The sequence below is a fragment of the Drosophila arizonae genome, chromosome 4 (assembly GCF_054131065.1).
Source record: "Drosophila arizonae isolate 15081-1271.41 chromosome 4, UAZ_ARI_1.0, whole genome shotgun sequence".
In the NCBI taxonomy this organism is placed as follows: domain Eukaryota; kingdom Metazoa; phylum Arthropoda; class Insecta; order Diptera; family Drosophilidae; genus Drosophila; species Drosophila arizonae.
In genome coordinates, this window is record NC_142924.1 from 14760152 (window position 1) to 14785160 (window position 25009).

General features: G+C 39.0%; 2 protein-coding genes across 5 annotated transcripts in view; one reads left to right on the forward strand and one right to left on the reverse strand.

The window, feature by feature from the left end:
- nudC (nuclear distribution C, dynein complex regulator) lies at positions 1-11994 on the forward strand. Its single transcript, XM_018006875.2, has 5 exons — positions 1-231; positions 449-732; positions 794-989; positions 11285-11682; positions 11749-11994. The coding sequence occupies exons 1-5, from the start codon at positions 157-159 to the stop codon at positions 11798-11800; spliced, it is 1005 nt and encodes a 334-aa protein (XP_017862364.1). The 5' UTR covers positions 1-156; the 3' UTR covers positions 11801-11994.
- LOC108613427 (uncharacterized) overlaps positions 1951-25009 on the reverse strand; it is a 27885-nt gene continuing 4826 nt past the window's right edge. Inside the window, exons 2-5 of one of the 4 annotated variants that reach the window (XM_018006876.2) lie at positions 21927-22275; positions 2908-3168; positions 2408-2822; positions 1951-2327 (exon numbers count right to left, since the gene is read on the reverse strand). In XM_018006876.2, coding sequence (XP_017862365.1) covers positions 2299-2327; positions 2408-2822; positions 2908-3168; positions 21927-21947 — 726 coding nt within the window. In that variant the 5' untranslated portion in view covers positions 21948-22275 and the 3' untranslated portion in view covers positions 1951-2298. The other 3 variants (XM_018006877.2, XM_089468098.1, XM_089468097.1) reach the window with 3 other exon arrangements.

The window sequence follows — 25009 nt, forward strand, 5'->3', positions numbered from 1 at the left end:
ATTTTTGTCAGTTATTAAGCTGGTCACACTCATAGTCGCCGGCAGTCACTTGTCACCCCAAAATAATATTAAATTCGGAAATTTCCAGAAAAAGAACAAAACTAACGTAAATAAATATTCAAAAAGTTTACTATTTACAAAACAGAAGGCAACACAATGTCCGCCAATGAAGATCAGTTTGACAACATATTGCTCGCTTTAGCAGAGAAGCATCGAGGCGGAGTGCCCGAAGTAAGTTTTTTCTCTGGAACTGGAAGCATGGCACACAGAATCATGAAATTGTTTACGAATCCTTTGTTAAAACCAATGCATACTTAGCAAGTCGATTAAAAATAACATCAGAGTGCATTTAAGCATATTTGCAATGTAAACACGCCATGTGTCTTTGTGCCGTCCAACGACAATGACAAGCAAATATAAAAGCACGTTTTTTCCATGCTTTTTGTAGTTTCTGCATACATTGGCCAGTTTCTTGCGTCGGAAGACAGATTTCTACACAGGTGCCAAGCAGGCTGAGTGGGAGAAAATGCTGCTGGATGTGTTCCGCAAGGAGTCCAAACTGGCCATGGCTGCCCATGAAGAGAAACTGAAAGCACGCGAAGCTACACAACGTCTAAAGGACGAAAAGGAGCGAGCAGAGCGCGAGGCGCGTCAAAAGGAAATGGATGATAATAAGATTTGTGATATTAGCGATGAAGAGGCCGCTGCCATTATCAAGGAGGAGGAGGACAAGTTAGTTAAACTATAATATTATAAAGGAGTAGACAATTTAATGTGTTCCAATCTCTTCTAGAAAACGTCAGCAGCTGTTGGATGGCGCTGCTGGAGACTCGGCGCGTGTGACAACAGTCAATGAGGAACTCTCCAAGCCCATTGAAAAGGTGGATGATGACACCGAAAAGGATGAGTTGGGCAAATTGCAACCAAATTCTGGCAATGGCTGCACTCTAGACAAATACATGTGGACACAGACACTGCAGGAGGTGGAGGTGAGTTAAGGCTCTTTTAATTTAAGTATAATCTGACTCTAAGAAAACTCTTATCGTATGAAATAGATAGATTCTCTTTTTTAGTCAACAGTTCCAAAACTGTATATTGGTGGTCTAAGCATGTGATATTGGTTTTATTGGATTTGATCTTATGTTAACTGTATACAAAATTCCAAATGCTATAGTTTTTTTTTTAGTTGAGCTTATGTTTAATGTATAAGAAAAACTGTTCCAAATGATGTATGACGCACATTGTACTGATGAGGAGAAAGTCTTAGCGGCTTTTAATTTGTTTTTGGGTTTTACCAATATATTCCTTTTCAAAGAGCTTGTCGTGAATATGCTACTAGAATTTATATTTAATGTCTCCAACGCCCAGAAACCTATCAAAATTGGATGAAATTCAAAAAATATTTTCCCTACTCGTTAAATCAATTATTCTTATGTTAAAAAACATTTCCAATTGACGGATTTTTAGTTTTCAATTAGTTTTATATAGGCAACGTTGTTTCTGAAGCTTCCGCCAGATGTTATTGTTGGTCTATGTTTGCTGTTGCCAGGTTGTTGTTGATCCAGGTTGGTTATTGCTCTTACGTATGCTTTAGTTGTTGCTAAGGTGATCAGCTACTGTGTGTACGTGTTTTAAAGCAGGTGCTGCTAAACGCTTCAGCAGCTAAACTCCCTCTCACTGCAGAGGGCATGACTCATAGGTAGACAAGAAGAGCAGAATGCTTGACCTCCGCTTGAGTTCATGACTCATAGAAGTAAAAGAATTCCCAACATATTTTGTGTCATACAATTTGAATTCTGTTTATTTTGACATATCACAGGGCTAAAAAACTTAATTGTTTAATTGAAAAATACACTTCCTTCTCTGAATAGACATTAAAGAACTAATCATATTTTTCAAATATCATCATACATATCTGTACATGTATCTACATATATATGTGTTTGTTTGTGTGTATTGGCTATTCGGCATTCACTTCAGTATCTGTCGGTCCATGGTCCAGGGCATTGCTGTGATACAGTTGGTTGATCCACTAATTTAACGCTAATTAATTGTAATTGTAAGTTCGCTTAATACTAGTACGACGCAGGCCATACAAAAATTTCGCTTCTCTGAACAATTGGTGTGTGTAATAAATAACTTAAGCAACTAGCACAAAAAAGACGATGACAACGCATATAACAATAATAATAATTGACACGGAAGTACAATAAATAATAAACTAAGAAGCCACAATATATATATATATATGGGGCGTGGTTGCGCCTCTCCGAATTCTAAGCACGACACGCAATTGCGTTAGCTCTTGGGCATATCACGAGCGCGCACTGCAAATGGAGAAGTAAAGAGAATACGTTAGTTGAGCCAATCCAGCTGAGACCGAGTTGAGTATATCGAGCCAACTTACTCTCGAGTGCATAGACCATGCCCATGATGAGCAGCATGAAGATGGTGCTCATGCTGACAATGAGAACCGTCACCTGTCGTCCGCGATCGCAGAGGCCACGCTTGGGCTTCTTGGCGCCGCCTGGCTCGCCGTTAACCATGGTGAAGTGCATGGAGCTGGCTATGGACACGGTGTCCAGATCTTTGGTGCGTATGTACTGCAGATTGGGATCAGCATCGATGGGAATAACTGCATCCTTGGCGTGGCTGGCCAATGCCAGATTCGCATTGTAATTGGCCGACGAGGAGCTGTGGCCGTGCACACTGGGCAGCTGCTCCGACAGCAGCATCTTGTGCTGCCGCTCCTGTTTCTTGTGTATCTCGGCGAATCGTTCCAGATTCGCGGCCGTCAGCAGCAACGAGCCGGATGCGGCGCTCTGTGTGGGTGAAAATGCCAAATGAGTCACAATTCATGTTGTGGTTGCTCGCTATGGATGATTTGTGGCTCATCTCACTACTCACCCGTGTGCTGTTGTTGCTGTCGCTGGAGCCCTGTGACGAGCGTGATCCGCGCTTGGCAGCCGCCAAGACAGCCGCCGCAGCAGCCGCTGTGACAGCTGCGCTAGTTCCATTCGAATTGGCTGTGGAGTGGATGCTGCGCTGTGCAAGCGTTGGCGGATTTGAGCTCGATTTGTTGGACGATTTCGAGGAGCTCGCCGAGCTGATGGCCGAGCTGCTAGAGGAGACGAGCGAGGCGCGTGGTATGTGCCAATAATCCTGCATCTGCGAGAGCAAAAGAGATTGTTGAGATGCGAGTTTGGATATGAGTTCAAGAAGTTATATATAAGTCAACTAGAATTGAGATTAGATGGGAGCTAAGATAGGGACATATACTTATACATATATAATCCCAGACTTCGCTCTAGATTCTTCTGGGTTCTTTAATTCCACTTTACACATATAACATATGAAATTCAAATTCGATTGAACTCTTTATGGGCTCTTCATATACATGAGCTTTTATTCTTATGTAATCTACTTATATAGGCCCTGCCTATATGAATTTTTCTATGGCTAACTAGGCGAGATTTTGGCACTTTGGCATTTCTTATGATAATTTCTTTGTCTAGTGCCTGACCTTTTTTCCCCATAATTTGCAAATGTCATTTGGCAGTCGGCTATGCCGCTCGACTTAAAATCTGTTTTATGTGTTTTTTATTTATTTTATTTTATTCTGTTGTTGCTTTATTACAGTTTGAGTTTGAAACTTTTTCATTTTGGTTTGTTGAACATAAAAAGTGAACTTTCGAGTCTGCGCTGTCTGTCCGCCGTCCGTTGTCTGTTGGCTGGCTGGCAACCCGTTTGATATTTATGGACTGATATTTGCCTGGCACACGGCTTTTAAAAGGCAGATTCGCATTCTATTATTTATTCAGCTAGTTTTTTGTTGTTGTTATTGTTATTAATGGAACTTCTCTGGTTCGATTTGGATTGCTTTTGTTGTTGTCGGTTTTAATCTTCTGCCTTTCTCATTTTATTGGCAGGCACTCTTCGAAATGCAAATGACAATTTCTTGTTGTTGGTTTTTTCCTTGCTTCTTGTTTTTTTTTAATTTTTATTTTATAATTATTGCAATTAATGAAATTAATTCTAAATTTGTTGCACGCACGCACAGACACTTGTCAAGTTCGTTGCCTAAGTCTTTTGTATGCGTGCACACATATATTTGAGTCTCTTTTTTTTATTTCTGATTTAAGCATATTGTGTAAAGATCGTTTTAAGCATGCGGAAGTCTTATCGGCGCTCAAAAATATTTTTATTTATATATGTATCTGTTTTTGTATGCAGCATTTTTTCTTTTTATTTATTTTATTTTATTTATTTAATTTTTCAACTGGTTTTTCAACAGGCTTTGTAATTTTTTTGTTTTATTTTTTTTTTTTACTTACTTTTTGTTGTGTTTTTGTTTTTGGCAAATTTACTTAGCTTATCTAAATAATTATCACACACGATTGAAACTTATTTATAATATCACAAATTCTGCTTAATATATGTATATATATATTTATATATTTTTATTGATATTTATGCCAGTTGTCAGTCTTTTTGATTGGGCACAAAACACTCAACTGGGCGTCAGTCGCTGTTTTGACCGTTCTTTTAGTTTGTTAATTGTTTGCTTGGCGACTTTATAGTCTTGAATTGTTGTATTCAAATATATTTATTTTTCTTTTCTAGTTTTTATAACTTCTATTTTTAGCACGCGCTAAAAAAACAGAACCGATCTAAACGGCGTCAAGAATCAAACTGAAGCAAACGGCGCGCGCCGAGCAGCTGAACTGCCCAGAGCAAACGGTCTGCTGTTGCTGCTGCTGCTGCGCTGCTTGCGTTGGCGTTGACGTTGGCGTCGACATCGTCGTTGACGCTAACGTTAACGTTGATGTTAAAAGCTGTCGACAGGTTGTTTGCTTTGCGATGCGCAAACTTTTTGCTGTTGTTCTCGTTGTTTGTTGTGTGTGGCTCGATAGCTACTTTCTTGCCGGATTTTACATGTCATAACAGCTGCGGCTGCTGCGACTGCTCATTGTGCTATATTTATAGCAGAGAACATTCTCTTGATCAATTGCCGCCTGATGGCGTGGGCAGTTTAACAACCAGGCAGGCAGTGGTGCCTCCCCTCTGCCCTCTGCCTAGCTCTTGGTATTAATTTGAAATTTGCCGCGCTGTCACTTTGATGTTCTCTGCCTCAGCTACTTTCTCAGTTCTCTCTATAAATAGACGACATCATCTCAACTGCCTGACGGCCTCGTTGCCTCGCTTGCCCTTTTGCTATGGCCCGTGGGCAAATTCGCTGGCAAATTGAGCTGCAACTCATTTCAACTCTCAACTGTAGTTTTGGGCTCTTGTTTAATCGCTTTTTGTTGTATATTGAGATATTGAATCCCACGGCGCAGCCAACACAAGAGCTGATGAAGGGCCCACAGCGTGGGTGTATTGTTGCCCAGATCCGGCTTCATAAAGCCAAAGATGATTTAAGTATATGATATGTATATTTTTTCTTCATTTTTGTAATTGCTAAAAGGCTGCATAGCACGCCCTTTTCTTGTTAGCCAATTAATTGGCACAGTTTGCCTCCAAATAAAAAATAAAAAAAATAAAAATACATTCATAGATCATTAATTTCTTATTATTTTATTCTTTTTTATGTTTTCTTATGTTTGGCAAACTTGAATATATTAAACTGAGTTTATTAAATGTATTATATGGCTGTTGTGGAATATTAACATGAGAAGCGTTTAATAATAAAATGAAGCTGACAGCAAACCTGCTCTAAATTCTAGACAATTAAATTGAAAATCTGGATTCCCAAAGTCTGAAATTAAGGAATTAGACGAATATTTATATCAAAATGCCAAGAGATTGTTAGACTCAATTAATTGTTCGATAATTGCTTATATTGTCACATTGTGTCAATTGTTGTGGCAAATAAATTGTTACACATTTTGTTTGCTGTGCCAACAACGACAACAACAACAACAATTCAGCAAATTTGTCTTCAGTTTTTGCTCTCTTGTTTTATACCCCTTGAGCAGGCAGCTTGTTATCACCTTTTAAGTGAGACAAGTGAGTGTTGCCCAGCTGCTTGACTCTACAGCTATACATACATAAATGTAAATGTATGTGTGCACATATGTATATGTATCTCCTAAATCAGCTGAGTTGACAAAGATTTAGACTGACACTGCCAGTTACCAGCGCAGAATCACAGCAAGCAAACACTTTAGCCAAATGGAATCGAGATGAATTTGAATTGAGCTCAGCTAAGAGCTGCGGCGAGCGAATCAACAACAGCAACACAAGCTATACAGCAGCACAGAATAGCAACAACAACAACAACAACAAGAGCAACAGCAACCAATCCAATCCAATTCATAGCAGTCTACAGTCATAGCCAATATGTTAAGTCAACAACATTCACCAAAAACAAAACGTTAACTTTGTGGCTTCTTCGCTGCGCGCCGAGCCAAAACAAACAATTCTTCATGTTGTTTTTGTTGCATATAATTAAGCATGCAAAAAAGCACACACACCCATATATATACATAGTAGCGAACGTCAATAGAATATCTGCCCATAAAATAAATATATATACATAAATGTTATATATATATACATATATTTATATATATAGTTTGTATTGACGTGCCTTAGCCGGCTGTTATGTGAGGCATTTTAATATTAAATCGTTCTGCAGCCACAGTTTAATAGCAGTTTTATTTTTGGTGACATTAGTTCAAAATTTTTGACGCGCTATAACAGCTTAGGGAATTCCCCACTACACAATACGGCTCATTGATACGCGTCACTGCTTACACGTTCAAACAATAAATATGAAATTAAATATTGAAAATATGAATACAGCACTAAATATTTGCATGGGAACTTTAATTTGGGTATTTACTTAAAATAAAGGACCAAATAATAAAAGAATGTCATGTAATTGTCAAAATTTCCCCCTTTGGAATAAAGTAAATACTTTTGCCGTCTTTTATTAGCCTATACAGAATATCGCCTAGAATTTTAAATGCTCCTCTCTATTTAACAAATATCCCTATGCATGTAAATACTATCGATAGCTTGAGTACATCGTTGCCTCTATCACAATATATCCTCTAAATTTCCCATTTCTGTTCGCATAAAAGGCACAAAATTATAAAATAATATGGAATGTTTATCGTTCGATGTTCTTTCAAAATGCCATAGCAAAACAACAGAAAGATAATATCACAATAGCCGCAGTTGGAAGCTCGCTTTGTATAACAGCATTTGTCGTAGCTAATTTCGGCGATTAGCGCTTTAGAGAAAATTTGCCAAGGGGCATCTGAACACGAGCTCCACGCCAATCAATAATGCTGAAAAGCCAGGCACAGCTGATTCTTCACTGAGTCATCGGGTAAACGGAAATACTACGCTGAAATTCTTAATGACGTCAATTGTTCATTAATATTTTGTGGGTTTTTCTAGCTAATTATGAGCAAAACAGGCAGCTTAATAAGAAAATGAAACTACATTTACGAGCATTTCTTTATGGCACTCGTAAAGTTAGTTATGCATTAAAGTGAAGGCTCCATATGGATTGTATGTGGAATGACCGAAGACAAAACGATCTTCAACAATGACAATTACAACCAATTGACACCTGGAGAATGTCGCTCAAATAGGTAAATGAACTTTTGGTAGTGTGCTATAGTTCTATTCTTTTTCGTTCTGCCGGAGATCCGTGTTAGCGTGATTATTGTTTTGGCTTCTTGTGGTTTCTGGTAGAAATAGTCTTAATTGGTTTCTAATGCCTAATTTGTATCACATTTTTCCAGTTTGCATAATCCCGGGCTATCGATCAATCGGAGTTGAGTTATGAATAGCGTTCATTTATGCTAATTTGTCTCCAAGTAGGCCAATAAGCTGTCGCATGGCTTTAGCTGTTGTGACTGATCTCTGGGAATTCTTTATGGGGGTCTTAACTGCTACCGGATCTGTGCGTACTCTCAGCTTTAGAGTGAACAACAATTTCAATTGGTACACACACACACACTTACACAGAGGGAGACAGACAGATTGAGCACTTGAGCTACGTATTTTGGTGTGTTTTATTTGTCTGAAACTAGTTTGCAGCTTGGTCGCCATTCTAATCAGATTTAAGCAATTCAATTGATGATTTGGCTGTCAAGTGGCGACGACACCGATCTACTCCAATATACTATGCTAGACGGTCAGTTCTGATTCAGGTTTTATTTTATTAAGGGGCACCTTTCGGAGCTCTGATAATGTTATCGACGCAGTCGCGCCACTCACTCGACTTCGGCTAGTTTTGAAATGATTTTTTTTCTATCTTATTTTTTTATTCTTATTTTTGTTTTATTTATTATTTGTTTTTTTTTTTTTTTCTTTTGCATTTTTGATTGTTTCCACGCTGGTTTGGAGATCGGGGTTTCGTGCCAGGCACCGTGTTGCTTCTTTCAGCATAAATTATACGTCACACATACATATTTAAGAAAAGTCAAGCGAACTTTTAGTTGTTGTCGATTTTGTTTCGAAATTCGTAGAATTAGTCAAAGCGCGACAACAAATACAGTTAACTGATTTTTTTCCCCCCATATTTTATATGAATATTTTGTAAAAATTTCTTTCACTTTATCTAAATTTAATAAGCCCTTAATATAGAAATCAAGCGTGGATTTATAGTTGCCAAGTTGAGGAATTGGTGCACATCAGTTCTTGATGATCGATTAGCTGACTATCGATTAATGCAGGCAGACGTTATTTGCATAATCAGCAACTCTCAGACTTGGTGTCTGCCTCAGTGTCTATTAGAGGCTCGCTTCTCCATCTCCATCTCGCTCACGCATACATGCGCACTCCCTCGCTGCTCATAAGTGTGCCACAGGTTTTTGGCACGTTAATCATTAATTCAAATGCGACACCTTTTCCGTATGCTTTGAACTTTGACTGACGACTAAATGGTTGCTTGTCCATGTTGTTGTCGCTGTATTTGTTTGTGTTTTAGCTTTGTTGGCATCATTTTTTTTAGCCGCATCATATTTGAGCTTTGTTGCTGTCTTCATAGCTCTCAGCACGCCCATTTGCATGAACCATTGTTTGCATTTAATTTTGATGCCGTGTTTTAATTTGCCCCTTTGTCAGTGTTAGTGTATGTGTCTGTGTATCTGATTTGTGTAAATTTCCTAGTTGTAAGCGAGCCGTATGGCCATACAGAATAGAACTGTTGTTTGCACAACCTTCACAACACTGTGAAAGCTTCGGAGTTTCATCGAAAAATTCCCTTTCGAATATCGCAGCACACGCCGAAAGGCCATTAACCGATATCGGTAGCCGTTTCGAGTCGAGATTAGCCATTACAAACAAACACACACACACACACACGTGTTGCATAATGCAGTAACAGCTGCTAACAGCAGTCATACTCTGGTAATTGCAGTCATGTTAAGTGTGAGTGTTGTTCTTGCTAATTGCCATCACCCACACATTTGCTGAGCTCAACCGTTTATATCCGCGTCGTCCGCCGTGCTTCAGAAATCTCAATTGACATCCGCTTCAGTTTCAATTTTGACACATTTTTAAGTCCAATTTGTCAAAAATGTGTGAGCAATGCGTCGGCGACAAGCTTCGATTGAAGCCTCCACATTGTCGTTGCAGAGTGCGCTCAAGTGATTAACAGAAGCTACTGCTAGAGCTGAGCGTCTGATTGCGTGTTGACAAAGTATCGATTAGAGTTTGTGCAGTATTTTCTTAGTGACACGCACAATTTCTAATATAATTAAACAGACGATAACAACTTATGATTTAATTACAAAAAGCACGAAGATTATTGTGCATGGCGCTCATCGCTATTCGAGATGCTTTAGTTGTGAACGGAATGCCCCGATCATAATCATGCTCATCACTAGCGCCTGCTGTTGTTATGTTGGCCGCCCGTTGTGTTTGCGCTACTGTTGCTGCTACTTGTTTGCTATATTGTTGGAGCACCTTGGGCACCCACACACACACATACAAACACAAACAAAACACACACGCAGATTTGAGCAGATGTGCACGCACGAATCTTCGTGTCGTGCTGCGGACTTGGTCGGCTGCGGCTGCTGACTTTGTCTTCTTGAACGAAAGCGTCCTTGACGCTGTAGCTTTTGTCTGATTTTTAATTAAAGAGCCGCGTGAGCCGCTAGCATTGTTGTTTGCCAGTTGTCGACACCAACTGCGACTGCGTTTCCACATGCGACGACGACTGTGGCAAGTGGGTCGCTCGTTGTTGTCGTTGCTAATTGATTGCAGTGTTCTCAGCTGGTTGGGCTGAGTATCTAATAACTTAAGCTTTAATTATGTATGTTGCCGCTGCTGCTGCGTTTTTTATCTATTTTTTTTTTTCATTTAAAGTTTTCTCACATTATTAATTTTTCTATTAAAGTTAATAGAAAAGGCGCTAATATATATATATATATATATATATATATATATATATATATATATATATATATATATATATATATATATATATATATATGATTAATGGACAGCGGGCATATCATTTTAGACGCTACTGTAATTGCTTTGAACTTTGGAACAGGCCTCATTTAATTAGCTGCCCTCGTTGTTGTTGTTGTTGTTGTTACGGAGGTTGCGGTTGCCGTTGCATTGTTCGTCACTCTCGACTTTGGCGCAAATCCAGGCAACCTGTTGAGCGACATTCCAAGCACTGCTCCTGTGCACCGTGTGCAACCGGATCTGGCTACATATGTGCATATATATATATATATATATATATATATATAGAGGCATAATAAAACAACCGCTGTACGTCCTTGAACTCTGCATGGCATGCCAAGCAGTTAAGCTAGATTCCCGTTGAATGCAGACCAAGCCTCAGTCCTTGAGGCAGGCCTGGTCTGGGCCTGGGTGAAGGGCAGCTCCAGTTTTCTGATTGCAGCTGGCGATACAAGACGTGCCTCTTGGCCTCTTGTGTGAGTTTTATTTATAGACCGTTTTTCGTTATTAGCTGCCTCAAGGCTGACCAAAGCACTGGGCATCAGCAAAAGCAACAGCATCAGAGCATCATCATCAGCAACATCACCGTCAACAATTGTTATTTCTGTTGACTTTGTTACGTGGCCACTAGAATGTCGAAGGCGTTCAGATCATTAATCACAAATTACATGAACCGGAGATGTTTGCCTCCGTTACGAGACGTGCTCATAATTGTTTGCAATTGGTTTTGCTCTGCAGTCAACGTCGAAGTCGAGCTCAAACTCGAACTCGAATTCGACTCGGAGATATCTTGGATCATCATGAACAACTTTAACTGGTTATCTACACATTCTAATTGCAGCTGAAGATTCCCTTCAATGTGCCGTTCGCTTTGCGTGCCCGCGACATTGTGGTCAACATCGGCAAGAAGACATTGAAGGTGGGCATCAAAGGTCAAGAGCCGGTCATCGATGGCGAGCTGTATGCCGAGGTCAAGCAGGAGGAATCGCTTTGGGTGATCCAAGATAACAAAACGGTGGTCATTACACTCGAGAAGATCAATCGCATGAATTGGTGGAGTCGTTTGGTTACAACCGACCCGGAAATATCCACTCGCAAAATCAATCCAGAGTCATCCAAGCTGTCAGATCTGGATGGCGAAACACGTAGCATGGTGGAGAAAATGATGTACGATCAGCGCCAGAAGGAGATGGGTTTGCCAACCAGTGAGGATCGCAAGAAACAGGATATACTAGAGAAGTAAGTGAATGATCTCGCCCACTCTCACTTTCAGCTCTGAGTAATGCTTATCTTCCATCTTCACAGATTCAAGCAACAGCATCCCGAAATGGATTTCTCTAAATGCAAATTCAATTAGGATGTAGAACATTCTTTCCGTTTCTACAAATCTTCTCTACTTCAGTATCTAAAACACTGAATCAAATACACATAAACACTCACACACACACACCTACGCACACATTTGAAATGTGTTTAGCATTTTCTAACACTAACACTTTTAGATTAAAAGCAATTTATTAAACATGTGAAATATAACAAATTGTGAACAAATGCCGATGCCGTTTTACATATGTTAATAGTCAAGTTTTTTTTTGGTTGGGGTTATTTGTGAAAGCGAAAAGTTTCTATGATAGATCTATGGCGGGTCGCGCTATCAACAGATTAAGCAAAAATAAAAGAATAAGGAATTTAAATAAAAACTCGACTGATTTCGGTGGGAGCGACCCGAAGACACGATCTTAGCCGTGCGATAAAAGTAATTTTTCATTTTTATTGCTGCTTAAATGCAATTAATTTCGTGCTAATTTGTTGCCTTCATTCGTTCGCCCAATTCTCAGCGCGGTTTTGTTTCGGACTGCCCGTAAATGATATGGCCATGGTTGGGGCGAATGGAGAATATCGAATTGAGTCGCCTCGTATCGGTGTATAAAGTTCTCAGGCTATGTTTAATGATTGATTCGAGCTGGTAGATAGATCGATCGAACTATTCTATAGATAGTTCTCTGTTCCAGGTGTTTTTGCTACTTCAGCCTGTATTTTCAGTAGTTCTCTGGGTCATTGCCTCGATCTGTATACCCATTCAACCCGTTTCAGCGCTGTGCCATAAATTTACTTGGTTTCAGTGTGGTGCTTATGTTCTTTGTGTTTTTTTTTTTTTTTTTTTTAAATAGCTGTAAAGTGCTAAACTAAATTTTTTTGTTAAATGCCTAATTTGTTTTTTCGCTATCAGCAAGAAATCAAAGCTAACACGCGTCACAATTCAACATCTATCGAATGTCTCGATCAGAGAAGAACGTCGCCCGCATTTGTTAAATTAATCGACGGTTGAAATCTAGGCAGCTTAACTACATTTGCATATCGTCGTTGTAAACGATTGTTGTCATTAGTAGAGAATGTCTTCTGTGGAATATCGATTAAAGCAGATTAACAGATGTAGATATCGTTTCTAATGAATTTTGCCTCCTCCTGCGGGCTATCGATTAAAATGGCTGTAGATATCGTATCTAAGTTAACCTGTGTCATTAGAGATGTTTGTGTCCTTTGAAATATCGATTTCTTGAAACAATTTCAGTTTAACTGCAATTGTACTCGTCTCCTGTAGGGTATCGATTAAAAAGATCCGTAACAGTCTTAAAGCCACTCAATCGCATTTGCATACCGCTGCAAATGAACATTCGCAATGGCGTTGCTTTTTATTGTGTACAATTTCAACATGTAATGAAAAATGCATTAAAGGCGGGCAGTAACAAATATAAAATGCCGCAAACGAAATGCAATCAACGTACAATGTACCAGATTTTCTTCTTATGTTTAAACCAAATTGGGTTAAGCTAATGTTATAGAGTGGAAACGCTTTGATTACATCAACAATCAGAAATCTCTCTATACATATAATTAAAATAAATATCTAGGTAGTCATGATATTTAACCTTTTGGAGCGTGGCCAAGGCTAATATTTCTATTCGGCAATTGTTTCCGATTGCCCGCCGCCTGTTCCGCTTCGCTGCTCAACTCTAGATCACAGCTCAAATCCCCAAATTAGAAAATATGGCAGATACGCCCCGTTGTTGTACATGCAAAGTCGTAGTTTAATAGCCCATTAATTAAGTATAAATTTACTTTAAGCTGTGTTCAACAAGCCGCAAAAAAAGCACTAATTGATAAATGGATGCCAGCAGGCACACACTGGGAATAGAGCATTCAAACAAAGGAAGAATAAGAAGAAGAGTTAAGAGTGAAGCAAAATAGAAAAAGAAGTGCAACATTTAAATTGCCTTTGGCGTGTGGGTGGCTGCAATTGATTAATAATTAAACAAAAATTAATTAAGTTCTGACAAATTTCGCACAGCTGGAATCGTGGCATATCTCACGTCCAAGTCCAACAAATCTAATAAAACATTTAATGTCGAGAATCAACCTTCAACCGGATTCGTTTTAGATGTAGCTTTGCTTTAATTTATTTGTATTTTTGTTTGCCTTGTTAATGGGGCGCTACACATTCGAAAGTACAGACTGCTTTCATATTCAGCATCCGTTTATTTTTTGGGGAATTTGGCAATTAGCCAAGTAGTCAAGCCACTACAGTGAAAGCCATTGAAATGCGGTTAAGATAAGGAACGGAATCACAATCAAATTAAAACATGTTTGCCGAATAGAGAGAGAGAGAGAGAGAGAGATAGAGACAGATGCTGCTAGACTGTCGAAAATATAAATAACCATAAGTGCGCTATACCGTTAATTGACCTTCAGATTCATTTGAACTCCCCATACGATCTATAGGTAAAAAAAACTCCTTGTAAAGAATATGCTGGGGCTGGTGCTGGAGCTGATGAGGCTGGGACAGCGATTGAACTGTTAAATGACGCACGTGATGAATTGTGTCTGGTGAAGAGGCAGAGACCCAATAAATACATAAACAGACAAATATATAAATTTTCCAACCGTCGTATGCCATAAATAACGAATCCGGGTGCCTTGCTGAGAGACTTTGACTGTGGCTGTTGAGTGCCTGCCCCGCCATACCCTTTGTGCCATGCTCGAGGCTTTGCTGTTGTTTGTTCTCGTTGTGTTATTTGTGCTAATAACTCTTGTTGTTGTATTTGCTATTTCGAGTGTTTCCCACATCATCAAATCAAATGTTATATACACACATACGTACATATATGTGTGTGTGTGTATGTGTGGGGCGTACTCAGTCGCGTGGGTTATTTCACAGACTGTCTCCGTCTGGGCTTTGGGGTCTGTTGCCTGCTGTCTGATGTCTGGAGTCGCGTAATTGCTACTCATTTGTTATTTTTAGCATTAAATCTTGTTAATGCCGTCGCGCGCAGCCATTGCGGCCCATTAACTATAACAGTCGACCGACTTGAATGTTTATTTTTATGCACGCGTCATGCTGCCTGCTCGGTCACACCGTCCCTTCGCCCCTTTGCCATAGCAGAAACAAAAGACTTAGGCAACGAACTTCTTTCAGGTCTGCAGACAGCTGCCATCACATTTGGTTGGTCAGTTTTAAAACGGAAACACTAGACGCTGACATCTTGAAGGTCAGCCCTGAGCCAAGCAGCCCACCAGCTAGCCAGCCAGCCATCCATACAATTACCTCCACTTTACAAGCTCCAACAAAAACTGCTGCAACTGTAACCGAAAAAAAAAACACACACAATGTCTGAATCATTTCGAACTGGGGCGTGTGTTGGCCGCGCCGCCACGAATTGAGATATCGAAACGTTAGCCATGGGAGGCTCGATCAGCGCGATCAGCGTCGTCTGCGTCAGGTCTGCTGTTGCCAAGTGTGCCGCCTGTTGGTGGGCTTGTCACGGCGCCAATGAACTGTGAAGTGTCAGCGACTGCCACCGTGGCCTGCCTCGCCTCTGCTTGGCATGCAAATGCCGCTTGGCAGCTTGTCCATGACGAAGATGCGCCTAGATTAATGTCATAGCTTTAGTTCTGGCTCTTGCATCAGCCAAACGTTCTGCATTGGTTTGCATGCCAATGCCTACATATCCGGCTGACAGTCACAATAGGTGACTGTGCTCCCGGACCTCGTCGAGCAGTCAGTCGCCCACATCGCAAGAATCCCATTCACTTTGCCAGAGCCGACTGCCTGCAGGAATTTCGCAATTTGCTTTGCTTATCGTCCGTAATATTTGCAATGCTAATGGGCTCAACTGCAACTGCGGGCAAATGCAGGTCTGGCAACGCTGTTATAACAGCTGAATGCAAACCTCAAACTGTTATACAAACAGAAAACAAAGTTGCAATGAAATCTGGTTAGCTTTATGTCGTATATATTAATCAATTACAAAGGCAGCTGCAAAGAAGTCGAAACTGTTATACAAAAGAAGATGAAAAGCAAATATATGTACATACTGTTATACAGAGTGCTGTGCAACATTTCAGTGGAATATACAATATAAACCCTCTAGCTGTTATCTAAATATGTATAGTTAACTGATAATGTTATACTAATTGAAAATATGCTCTATAACTTATATTGTTATATAATACTCTTGTTTAAGCTGTTATACAATTAATTACTAGACTCTATGAAGTCAATTGAAAACTGTTATACTATTGGCTGCTAAACAAGCTTTATGGAACTCCATCGGCTGCAGCTGCCGCATAGCTGGTTTGCTGCGATATTTATCACGAGATTGTCCGTTTTTGGCGTGGCTTTTTTCTTCTATCTGAACTATGACTAATCTGCAGGTATTTAGAGTGCTAGAGTGGCCATTGTGTATTGTATTGCATTGCATTGGCTATTCCATCGATAAGGCGAATACAAATGTTGGCCACTTGGAAAGCTCGTGGGTGGCAGCGGACCACCATGTTGAGCCAGATAATCGCCTTTATTAGCAACAATGGCATTTGCAAATCGTTTCGGCGGTTCTTTATGCTGGCGTTAATCGTCTGGGAATGTTGTGAAAGGCAGTCGATGATGCATCGCATCGCATCGAAATATGAATGCCTAATGAAGATGCGCTTGCTAATGTGTTCAGCAGAACTCGGCTCGGAGCACATTCAATGAATAATCATCGAGTAATTACAGTTGTGCAAGATTTACGGAAGACAACAAGTTGATTAAACTCTTGAATACATTCGAAAGTATTATTATATACATATATGCCGGAGGGAAGAATGAATATCTCTAATTTAAGGCGTGATTCATTCACATATTCGGGAATTTCTCACTCAACTTTAGATAAGCTTTGTAACTCACCCAAATATCCCACTAAATTCACACTCGATAGCTAAACGCTTGTGTCGATTATTTAACATTTCTACCTTTGCGTATTTCATTACTAATTGATGGGCAAGCAAATGCTCAATGCTCAAACGAGATCCCCAATTAGAGAGTCTCTGATGATCGGCAGTAACTTAGCTCTGTGGACTGAGTGACCTTTTATACACTCCCAGCTCAATCAAACAACTCAAATTAAGTCGAGTGTGACTTTCGTAACTGCCTTATATGCATAGCTATAACATACGCGTATTTGTGATCCATGCTTCGGCTTGACATGGGAAATGCCCCCAGATATTCAAAGGTGACAGATGCCACACAATCCCTATATAAAGAGTTGGGGAGTTAATGGCTGTGCCAACTTAGCGAGTAAATACTGTGGGTGCTGCACCATTATAAATTTGCATTCCAAATGAGGGAAGTGTATTGAGGCTTTGTTGTAGCATCGCCTAAAGTAAATCAAGTTGCTTAAATCTAAGCTGAATCATAGCTAAGCTCGAAATGCAGAGTGTATTGATAAGAAATCAGCTTTTCTTTAATGTCGTTTAAGTATATGTCGAGGGTAGCTTGAAAAAAGCCTGAATAAATTTTATAAATATATTTTAGCAAATCTATATCTTATAATATACACAGCTCAATTTGTAAGGGAAAATGTACCGTTTTATTTATTTTATAGCATGTATTGTACAGCAGTTCTATTTTTATGACCGAAGCTGTATATATTTAGAGGTATTTCAAAAAGTCTCTGGGAAAAACTATAAAACCTAATTGGCATATTTCATAAAATAACTACATAGGTGTAAAAATTAGTTTTAAAGTTAATTAGGTTTTTTCCTGGTTTTCATTTTTAAATTCATATTGAAAATACCTTTACAATTTTATTTTAATTTTAATAGAGTAAAAATATTCGACTTGAAGTTCATTTAGTTTTTTCTCTATTTTCTATTTGCTGTGGCTATAATTTTCTATTTACTTTGACACCTTTTCTGGCTGTTTGTCCAGCTGTCTGTCAGTTTGTTGCTCTCCGTCGACATTTGCATAGCAAACAGCGTGGAAAAGAGCGCGACTGACTGTTTGCCAAGCGAACACACAGAACAGCTGAGCAGCGGAGCAGAGCGCAGGGGCAGAGGCAGAGGCAGAGACGGAGGCGGCAGCAGAGATAGAGACAGAGACAGAGACAGAGACCGAGACAGACGTCGCCAAAATGCCTCGCTGCCCCCGGCCCTCCCACTGAACAGCGGCTGCGTCGCCGGCGCTTAGCGTGTTCATGTAAATTTGACCTTGACACAATTACGTTTCACAACAGCTAAGGCAAACAAACGAGGCGGGGGCGACAGTAAACCGCTCGGTGGGGCGGGGCAGCAGGGCGGCCTGGCTTGGCTTGAGCATGAGCACATGTGGCGATAACAATACAGCTGGATAGAGTGCGAGAGTGAAAGAGAAAGGGAGAGTGTGAGCATGAGGTGCTGATGACGGCGAAGTGTGTGAGGCGCGGAGAGTGAGAGGCGCAGAGAGCGAATGAGCGATCAAGCGACTCGCGTAATAATTCAAACACAGCTCAAGTGCGGGGCCAACTAAAAAAAAAAAAAAATCAAAACAAAACGGCTGCTGGCGTCGCAGTCAGCGTCGCTGCCTGTAGCGCTGCTGCAGTTTCATATCGAAAGAATCGCACGCTCTGAACTTTAGCAATGTCTATAAACAAATATATGCATTGCACAATCGACTAAATAAGATTCGAAAAAGCTAACAAAAGAAGCGAGAGAATTTAGCAATTCAAATATTGAAACACACTTCATTGTGCATATACACAGATATACATATATACATATATATGCCTTCTCATTATATAGGAACAGTAAGGAGCTAGCTATAAAGTTCCAATGATAAGATCAAAGTCGATTCGCCGACAAATTGAGTCATCTCCCGAATCCGAATAAGAACCGTAGCAGAGCCACGCTGGCTGGCACATCTTTTGGCCAGCAAATTAATTTCCATTTCGCTTTTTGCCTTAAAGCAATTTCAATTTTTATTATTAATTTGTTAGCACATTTTTCAATCTCTGATGCGATGCGATGCTATGCGACGCGATCCGATGTCATGTTTTATAGCCGGCACGTGGAAGCGTTTCATAAATATGCATAGGCCAAGTCCCTCTCAGCTAATCCCAGTGAGAATGTCACGCTTTGTTGTCATTACCAGAGAAAACACTTTAAAAATTATAATTAATTTACATAAATATGCTCCTTTTCTTTTGACAAAGCAAATGCTAAATGATATTTGGAATATGGATGATAAAGCTGCCATATAGCCAATTAAAGAGCAAAAGAATATTTATGCCTGACACGCAGCATTTACTATTAAAATGCTAAGAGATCTTTAAATAGAATAGGTAAGCATATAATAGTAGTCGAGTTTGGGGTGCTTGACGGGGATAGATATTTATCTATATAATAATATATGCTATATAAATATTCTTCCTGCTCAAACATATCCTTATATATTTAGTGGGTTTCTAGTCACTTTTTATCTGGCCCAAAAATCCCTTTAAATATATAAAAAGGTAAAGCTGCCTTGACTCACAAATTGCATAATATTTAGACTTATGCAAAATGCAATTGCATAATTAATTAATTCATATTGTATAACACTTGAATACACTTCAGTTATTTTTAATTTTTATTTTTATGTAAAGTATTTTTAATAATTATATTTTTAAATTGTCTGCGGCAATAAAATTCTTGCAATTAAAGTATAAAAACAAAAAACAAAACAAAAGACTTGAGACACAAACTTGCGCCTTCTCATTTTATTGGCAAAGCGATAAAAATTATATTTAAATTGGATTTCGAAAGTGAAAAGCGACAGATCCGACGACAGACATATTCGGAGCTGCCATTCACAGCATCAGTTGCACACAAAAAAGGAGCCAGCCAGCCTCTTCAAGGCGCTTATATGTGTATCTCTTACAGTTTAAAAGAGAATTGTTGTTGTTGTTGTTGTTGTTGTTGTTCAGCTCATCTTAAATTGGATTCTGTTTGGCTGCCGCATTCTGATTTGGAGCCCGAATTTGTCAATGTTGCTTCCCCATTCGCGTTCCATTCGCTCCAAAAATTTGGCTCAGTGGGCGGGCTGCTGGTGTGTGGTTGTTGTAGTCGTTGTTGTTGTTGTTGTTTCTGTCAATTGCGGAGTGGCAACAACTTCTGCCTGCCTTTCAAATGTCTGGGAATGCGTACGAATCGAGCGACACGTGTATGAATACTGTGAGAGACTTTTGTTTCTCATTTTCTCAATTGAAATGAAAAATGTCAAGCAAATTGAGGAACTGAACAATTCATAATTCTCAAATCACAAATTGAATGGCCATTAAATGCCAGACGGTCGCTAACCAAGCCAAAATCGTATCGAATCGCCAGACAATATGAAAAATGCTAAGCAACAATTGGCCAACATTTAACATTTACTTTGGCCGCAAATTAAAAATCTTTTTTTTTTTTTTTTTTTTTGTCGGCTTGTGAATTGTGCACAAGGTTATCAAACAAACAGCAACAACAAACACTACAACAACAACAAAATTAAATTGAATGCAATTAAAGTTTGCATTGAAAGCCAAATTTTTGGGGGCCTTTTGTTCAACAATTTTAATAATCGAATGCAATTTTTGTGTATTTAATTCATTTTGCCACTTTGAGCCGACAGCAGCAGCAACAGCAACAACAACAACAATTACAGCAACAACAGCATTTGGGTGTGCTTCAATGTTTAATAGAATCACTGCCCACAGCTGATTCGTTTATATTGAACATGCACTTGTTCTTAAGTTTATAATTACATAATTGGATTATCATTAAGGCCTGTGAGGAAATCTGAAGTTGTTAGTTAAATTTTACACGGTTAACGATTTAACTGTAAAACTGAATTTTTTTTAATTTGACCTTTTAATCTAGTATTTTGTTCAATACGCCCATCTATGCATCCATTGCATCTATTCAATCTCTGTCTATTTTTCTCTCTCTCTCTCTCTCTCTCTTCCTCTCTCTCTGGGTAATAATTTTAGCGTATAATATTCAACTTTCTTTATAATTAGAATTTTCACTATATATATATGTCGCAATGTTTATAAATCATAATCAAATTATAAATAACTTAATGTCAAATTTACATATGTAAACAATTATTGTAGAGAAACGAAGTTGAATATGTGTAAAATTTCACTAATTTACCCATTTATCAACTGCTGGTTTTTGTCTTCTCTAATTGCTATCTATTTATATACGTTAATATATATAATTTATGTATTTATATATTTGTGTTATTTTTACTTAATTTGTTCTTTTTCCTAACCGTTTCCACTTTTAACGGTTTTAATCATTATAAATCTTCTTAATGATTACAATCTTCATAATTTGCAATTATCCATTGGAGCATATGAGAATCATGAATTTTTCTCTATTTTCACACAACAAAAGAATTTTGAATTCTTTTAAATTTTCTTTATGGATATTTTATATTATATTATATTAACCGATATTAAGAAATATTCCTTTATAAACTCTCATCTTTTTACTTACTTCTTTTAATTTACAATATCCCTTTCGATTTTATGAAAATCTCATAGAGAGGTCATAAAAGCGAATTTTTTTCTCATTTTCTCTTTTCCCGTTTGCTCCTCTTATTTTTTTTTTTTTTTTTTTTTTTTTTTTTTTTTTTTTTTAGTTTTTCATAATAATTAAAGGTGATAATTGTAAACTTTAAAAATTTTTGGAATTTCAACTGGAAAGGTAATGCCTAAGTCATATAGGCCGAATTTTTCTTCTATTTTTCGGGTCAGACTTTTATCTTTCCTTAAATCTGCCCCTTACGTGCGCTGCAATATGCAACATGAAGATGAGACAACAACAGCAACAGCAGCAACAACAACAACGAATAAGGTGTCGAAAATCTCTGCATAATAATGATGATGATCATACTAATAATGACGATGATGTGCATAAAGTGCCAAAGCCTTAAGCAAAACAAACAAATTGTAAACAAGTTTCTTGCGCCTCGGCCCACAGGCCGACGGGGGCGTGGCAGGGAACCACTACACAACAATGTGTACAACTTGTCACGCAGCTGTAAATGGCGTTGTTGTTGCTGTTGTTACTTAGCCTAGTTAACTTGTCATACAATACTACAAAAAGCCATTTTTTTGCCAAATTTATTTTGGAATATTTGTTTTTGTTTTTGTTTTTCGATTTACCTGTTTTGCAGGCGCATCCATCGTTGACAAATTTATGTATATATACAGGTATATAGACGTGTGTAGTTATGTAGTTGGATAGGTCGGGGAGTCACTTATTGAACACTTTTTGAGTCTTTACACCTCTTTTCGGCTTTTACTCTGGGCGTGTTTGTGTTTATTTAAAACTTTTTGTAAGTTTTATTTTTAAATTTTGTTGGGTTTTTTTAGTTGTAATTTTTATTTGAAGGGCAAACACGAATTGTTATTGTTGTTGTTGTTATCGTTTATTTGTGTCACTTGTCGTTACTTTACTTTGTTCGTAGTTTGATTTTCGGTTTTTATTGATGTTTCTTTTTATTTTTTTGCACTAAAATTTGCAGTAAATTGTTGTCAGACTTTATTTTCGCTTTTTTTATATTTTTGCGAAATCAACTGGCTGCAATACAGCTTTGACTTGGCCGCCACTTGTGCTTGTGTTACCGTTACAGATTCGTATTGATGCACTTGCAACAATTTGGGGCAACACTTTGAGCCGCCGCAAGCAACTTGAGCAAATCTTTTCGCATTCCCCACCGGATGGATAAACTTGTTGGGGATTTTTCGAAAAATTTACTTTTGCTCATGCGTTTTCTCACTGGCCAACTGATTGCGGCTGGCTGACTGACTGACTGAGTGACTGACTGAATGAATGACTGACTGGCTGGTTGGTTGACTGGCTGCTGCTGCTGCTGGTGCTGCTGCGCGTGCACACTCCGTTGCGGCTGTGCTGAGACTAACTGAGACGCCAGCCGCCCGACGGCTCAAGTATTAAAAAGCATTAAACATTACCGCGCATTGTTGTTGTGGTTGGCTTTGGCTGTGCTTGTGGTTGTGGCTGTGGTAGTGACTGTTACTCTGTCTATATGTGCAGGCACTAGTGTAAACCTACACACACACACACACACACACACACACACACACACTCTCTGACAACTTCAGCTATGAACTTTGTGTTAATGCCAAAAAGCAACCAACGAACGTAGCGAATTTTGAACGCCCGCAAGTGGGCAAGTCTAAGTGGCTCCAATTGCTGGGTGGGTGGTTTGTGGGTGCTCGGCTGGTTAGTTGTGCCAGCCGGCACGTTGCTTGTTGAGGCCTAGCAGCCGCAGCCGAAGCAGCAGCAACCTTAGCTGCCTGCAGCCGATTTCACAGTCTTCAGCAGCAGAACAAAAGCCACGGACCAAGGTCATTTGCGTTAGTTTCCGTTTCTCTTCTCGCTCTTCTCGCTTTTCGGCTTCGTTTGATCCAAACGCAATTGTGCAATGCATTTTTAAGTGTCAGAGATCTACCCCAATTGAATGCAGAAGAGATGAGCATTTCAGTGAGTCACATTGTGAAATTATCAGCTGACGTTGAGCACGTAGGCTACATACAGCACACGCTCTCACTCACTCTCTCTCTCTCTCTCTCTCTCACTCTGTCAGTCGCTCTCTCTTTCTCTTTCTTTCTTGCTGTCTGGGGCAGGGCTGACCTTGACACATTTCCCAGACCGTAAAGTCAACGACCCAGTTGAAAGTGCTTGCCATGCGCAGCGTGAGTGGCTGCCTTAAAGGCGTGAATTGCTAGCAAAAGACTCTGGCAACGAACTTGAACTATTTGTTTAGGCCAGAAAATGCGTGTAATAACTGATAATAGATGGCGCTAATGAAGACAAAGAATGGTTATTTAGGCTTTAATTAAGATAAATTTCAATTGGAATTGTGTAAGATTTTAAATGTGAATATTGATGAAATATGGGCTTTAATTAGGAAATTTAGATATGAATATAATATATAGATATGAAAAAACGTATTGCAAATATTTAACGTTTTAAAATGATTTTTTAGATTTGCTATGAAGCTTAAATAAATCGATAAGCAAATTTATTCTTATTTATATATGCGTTTAAAAATATATTATATTTTTAATCTAATCTTTATTTATTGATAAAAAATTATATAGGTATCAAAAAAGTTATCGACTCGTTTTGAGAGCTATTTCAATTCTGTATTTTAATTAATATAAAAATTGTTTGAAAGGGACATGGAAAATAGAACACTAATATTAAATGTGAAAGTGAAAATATAAATTTATATAATTGACATGTTTAATTTAAAATTATATAATATATTTAATTACTATTAAATGCATTCTATTTATGCCTGTATTTAATCCATATATATATATATATGTGCCTGAATCAAAGAGTTATTCCATTACATATACTACGAATTGCCATGTACTACACCTGCTGCTAACCCAATTCAATGAAGCTCAACTGCCCATTTCGCATATTTGGCAAATACAAACAATACGTTTCGGATATCTCATGGCGCGCATTGCATAATATTAGCCGAGAAGCTACAATCGGATAATGCTGCTTGGGAAATCCCAGAGGTGGCTGCCTCGATGCTGCCCCTTAGCCGAAATGTTGTTTATCATCGCAACTCAAATTTACTGATGTTGTTGTTGTTGTGTTGTTGTTGTTGTTGTGTTATTGTTGTTGATGGTCAGTTTTGTTTTGTTTGTAGATGACGCAGCGCATTTTCCCGATCTACTTGGCCACTTGTGCGTTTGGCTTTATTAAATATTTGGTTTAAGCCGATTCGAGTCTTTAAGCCGCTTCTTAATTCGTCTTCCTTCTGCTCGCGCAGTTGCTAATTTTTGCACGCGACTTCAAATTGCTTGCCAAAATATTTGCACCTCTAAGTGGAGCAGCGGCAGCAACAGTCGTGCTGATGGCCATCAAATGCGCTTGGCATGTGACCAATGCCAGGCAGTGCGAAGCGTTCGGCTAACGGGCTGCCCAGACCCAGACCCCTTCGCTGTGGGTTAGAACCTTGAGCCCAGCGGTGCGGTAAACGTTAAATTACAAAAAATAATATTTTCCTTTTGGCCGGCGGCGCATTAATGTCACTCAGCTTGGATTACAGCTGCACAGCTGGACAAGATTACCATTCCCTGGCACGGCTGCGTTTTCGCTTTTCATGAAATGCCAGCGGCCTTGCCGTTGGCTTACTGGGTTAAGCTCGGTAACCAGCTGTGTGTTTGTGAATGTGTGTGTGTGTGTGTTTGATGATGGT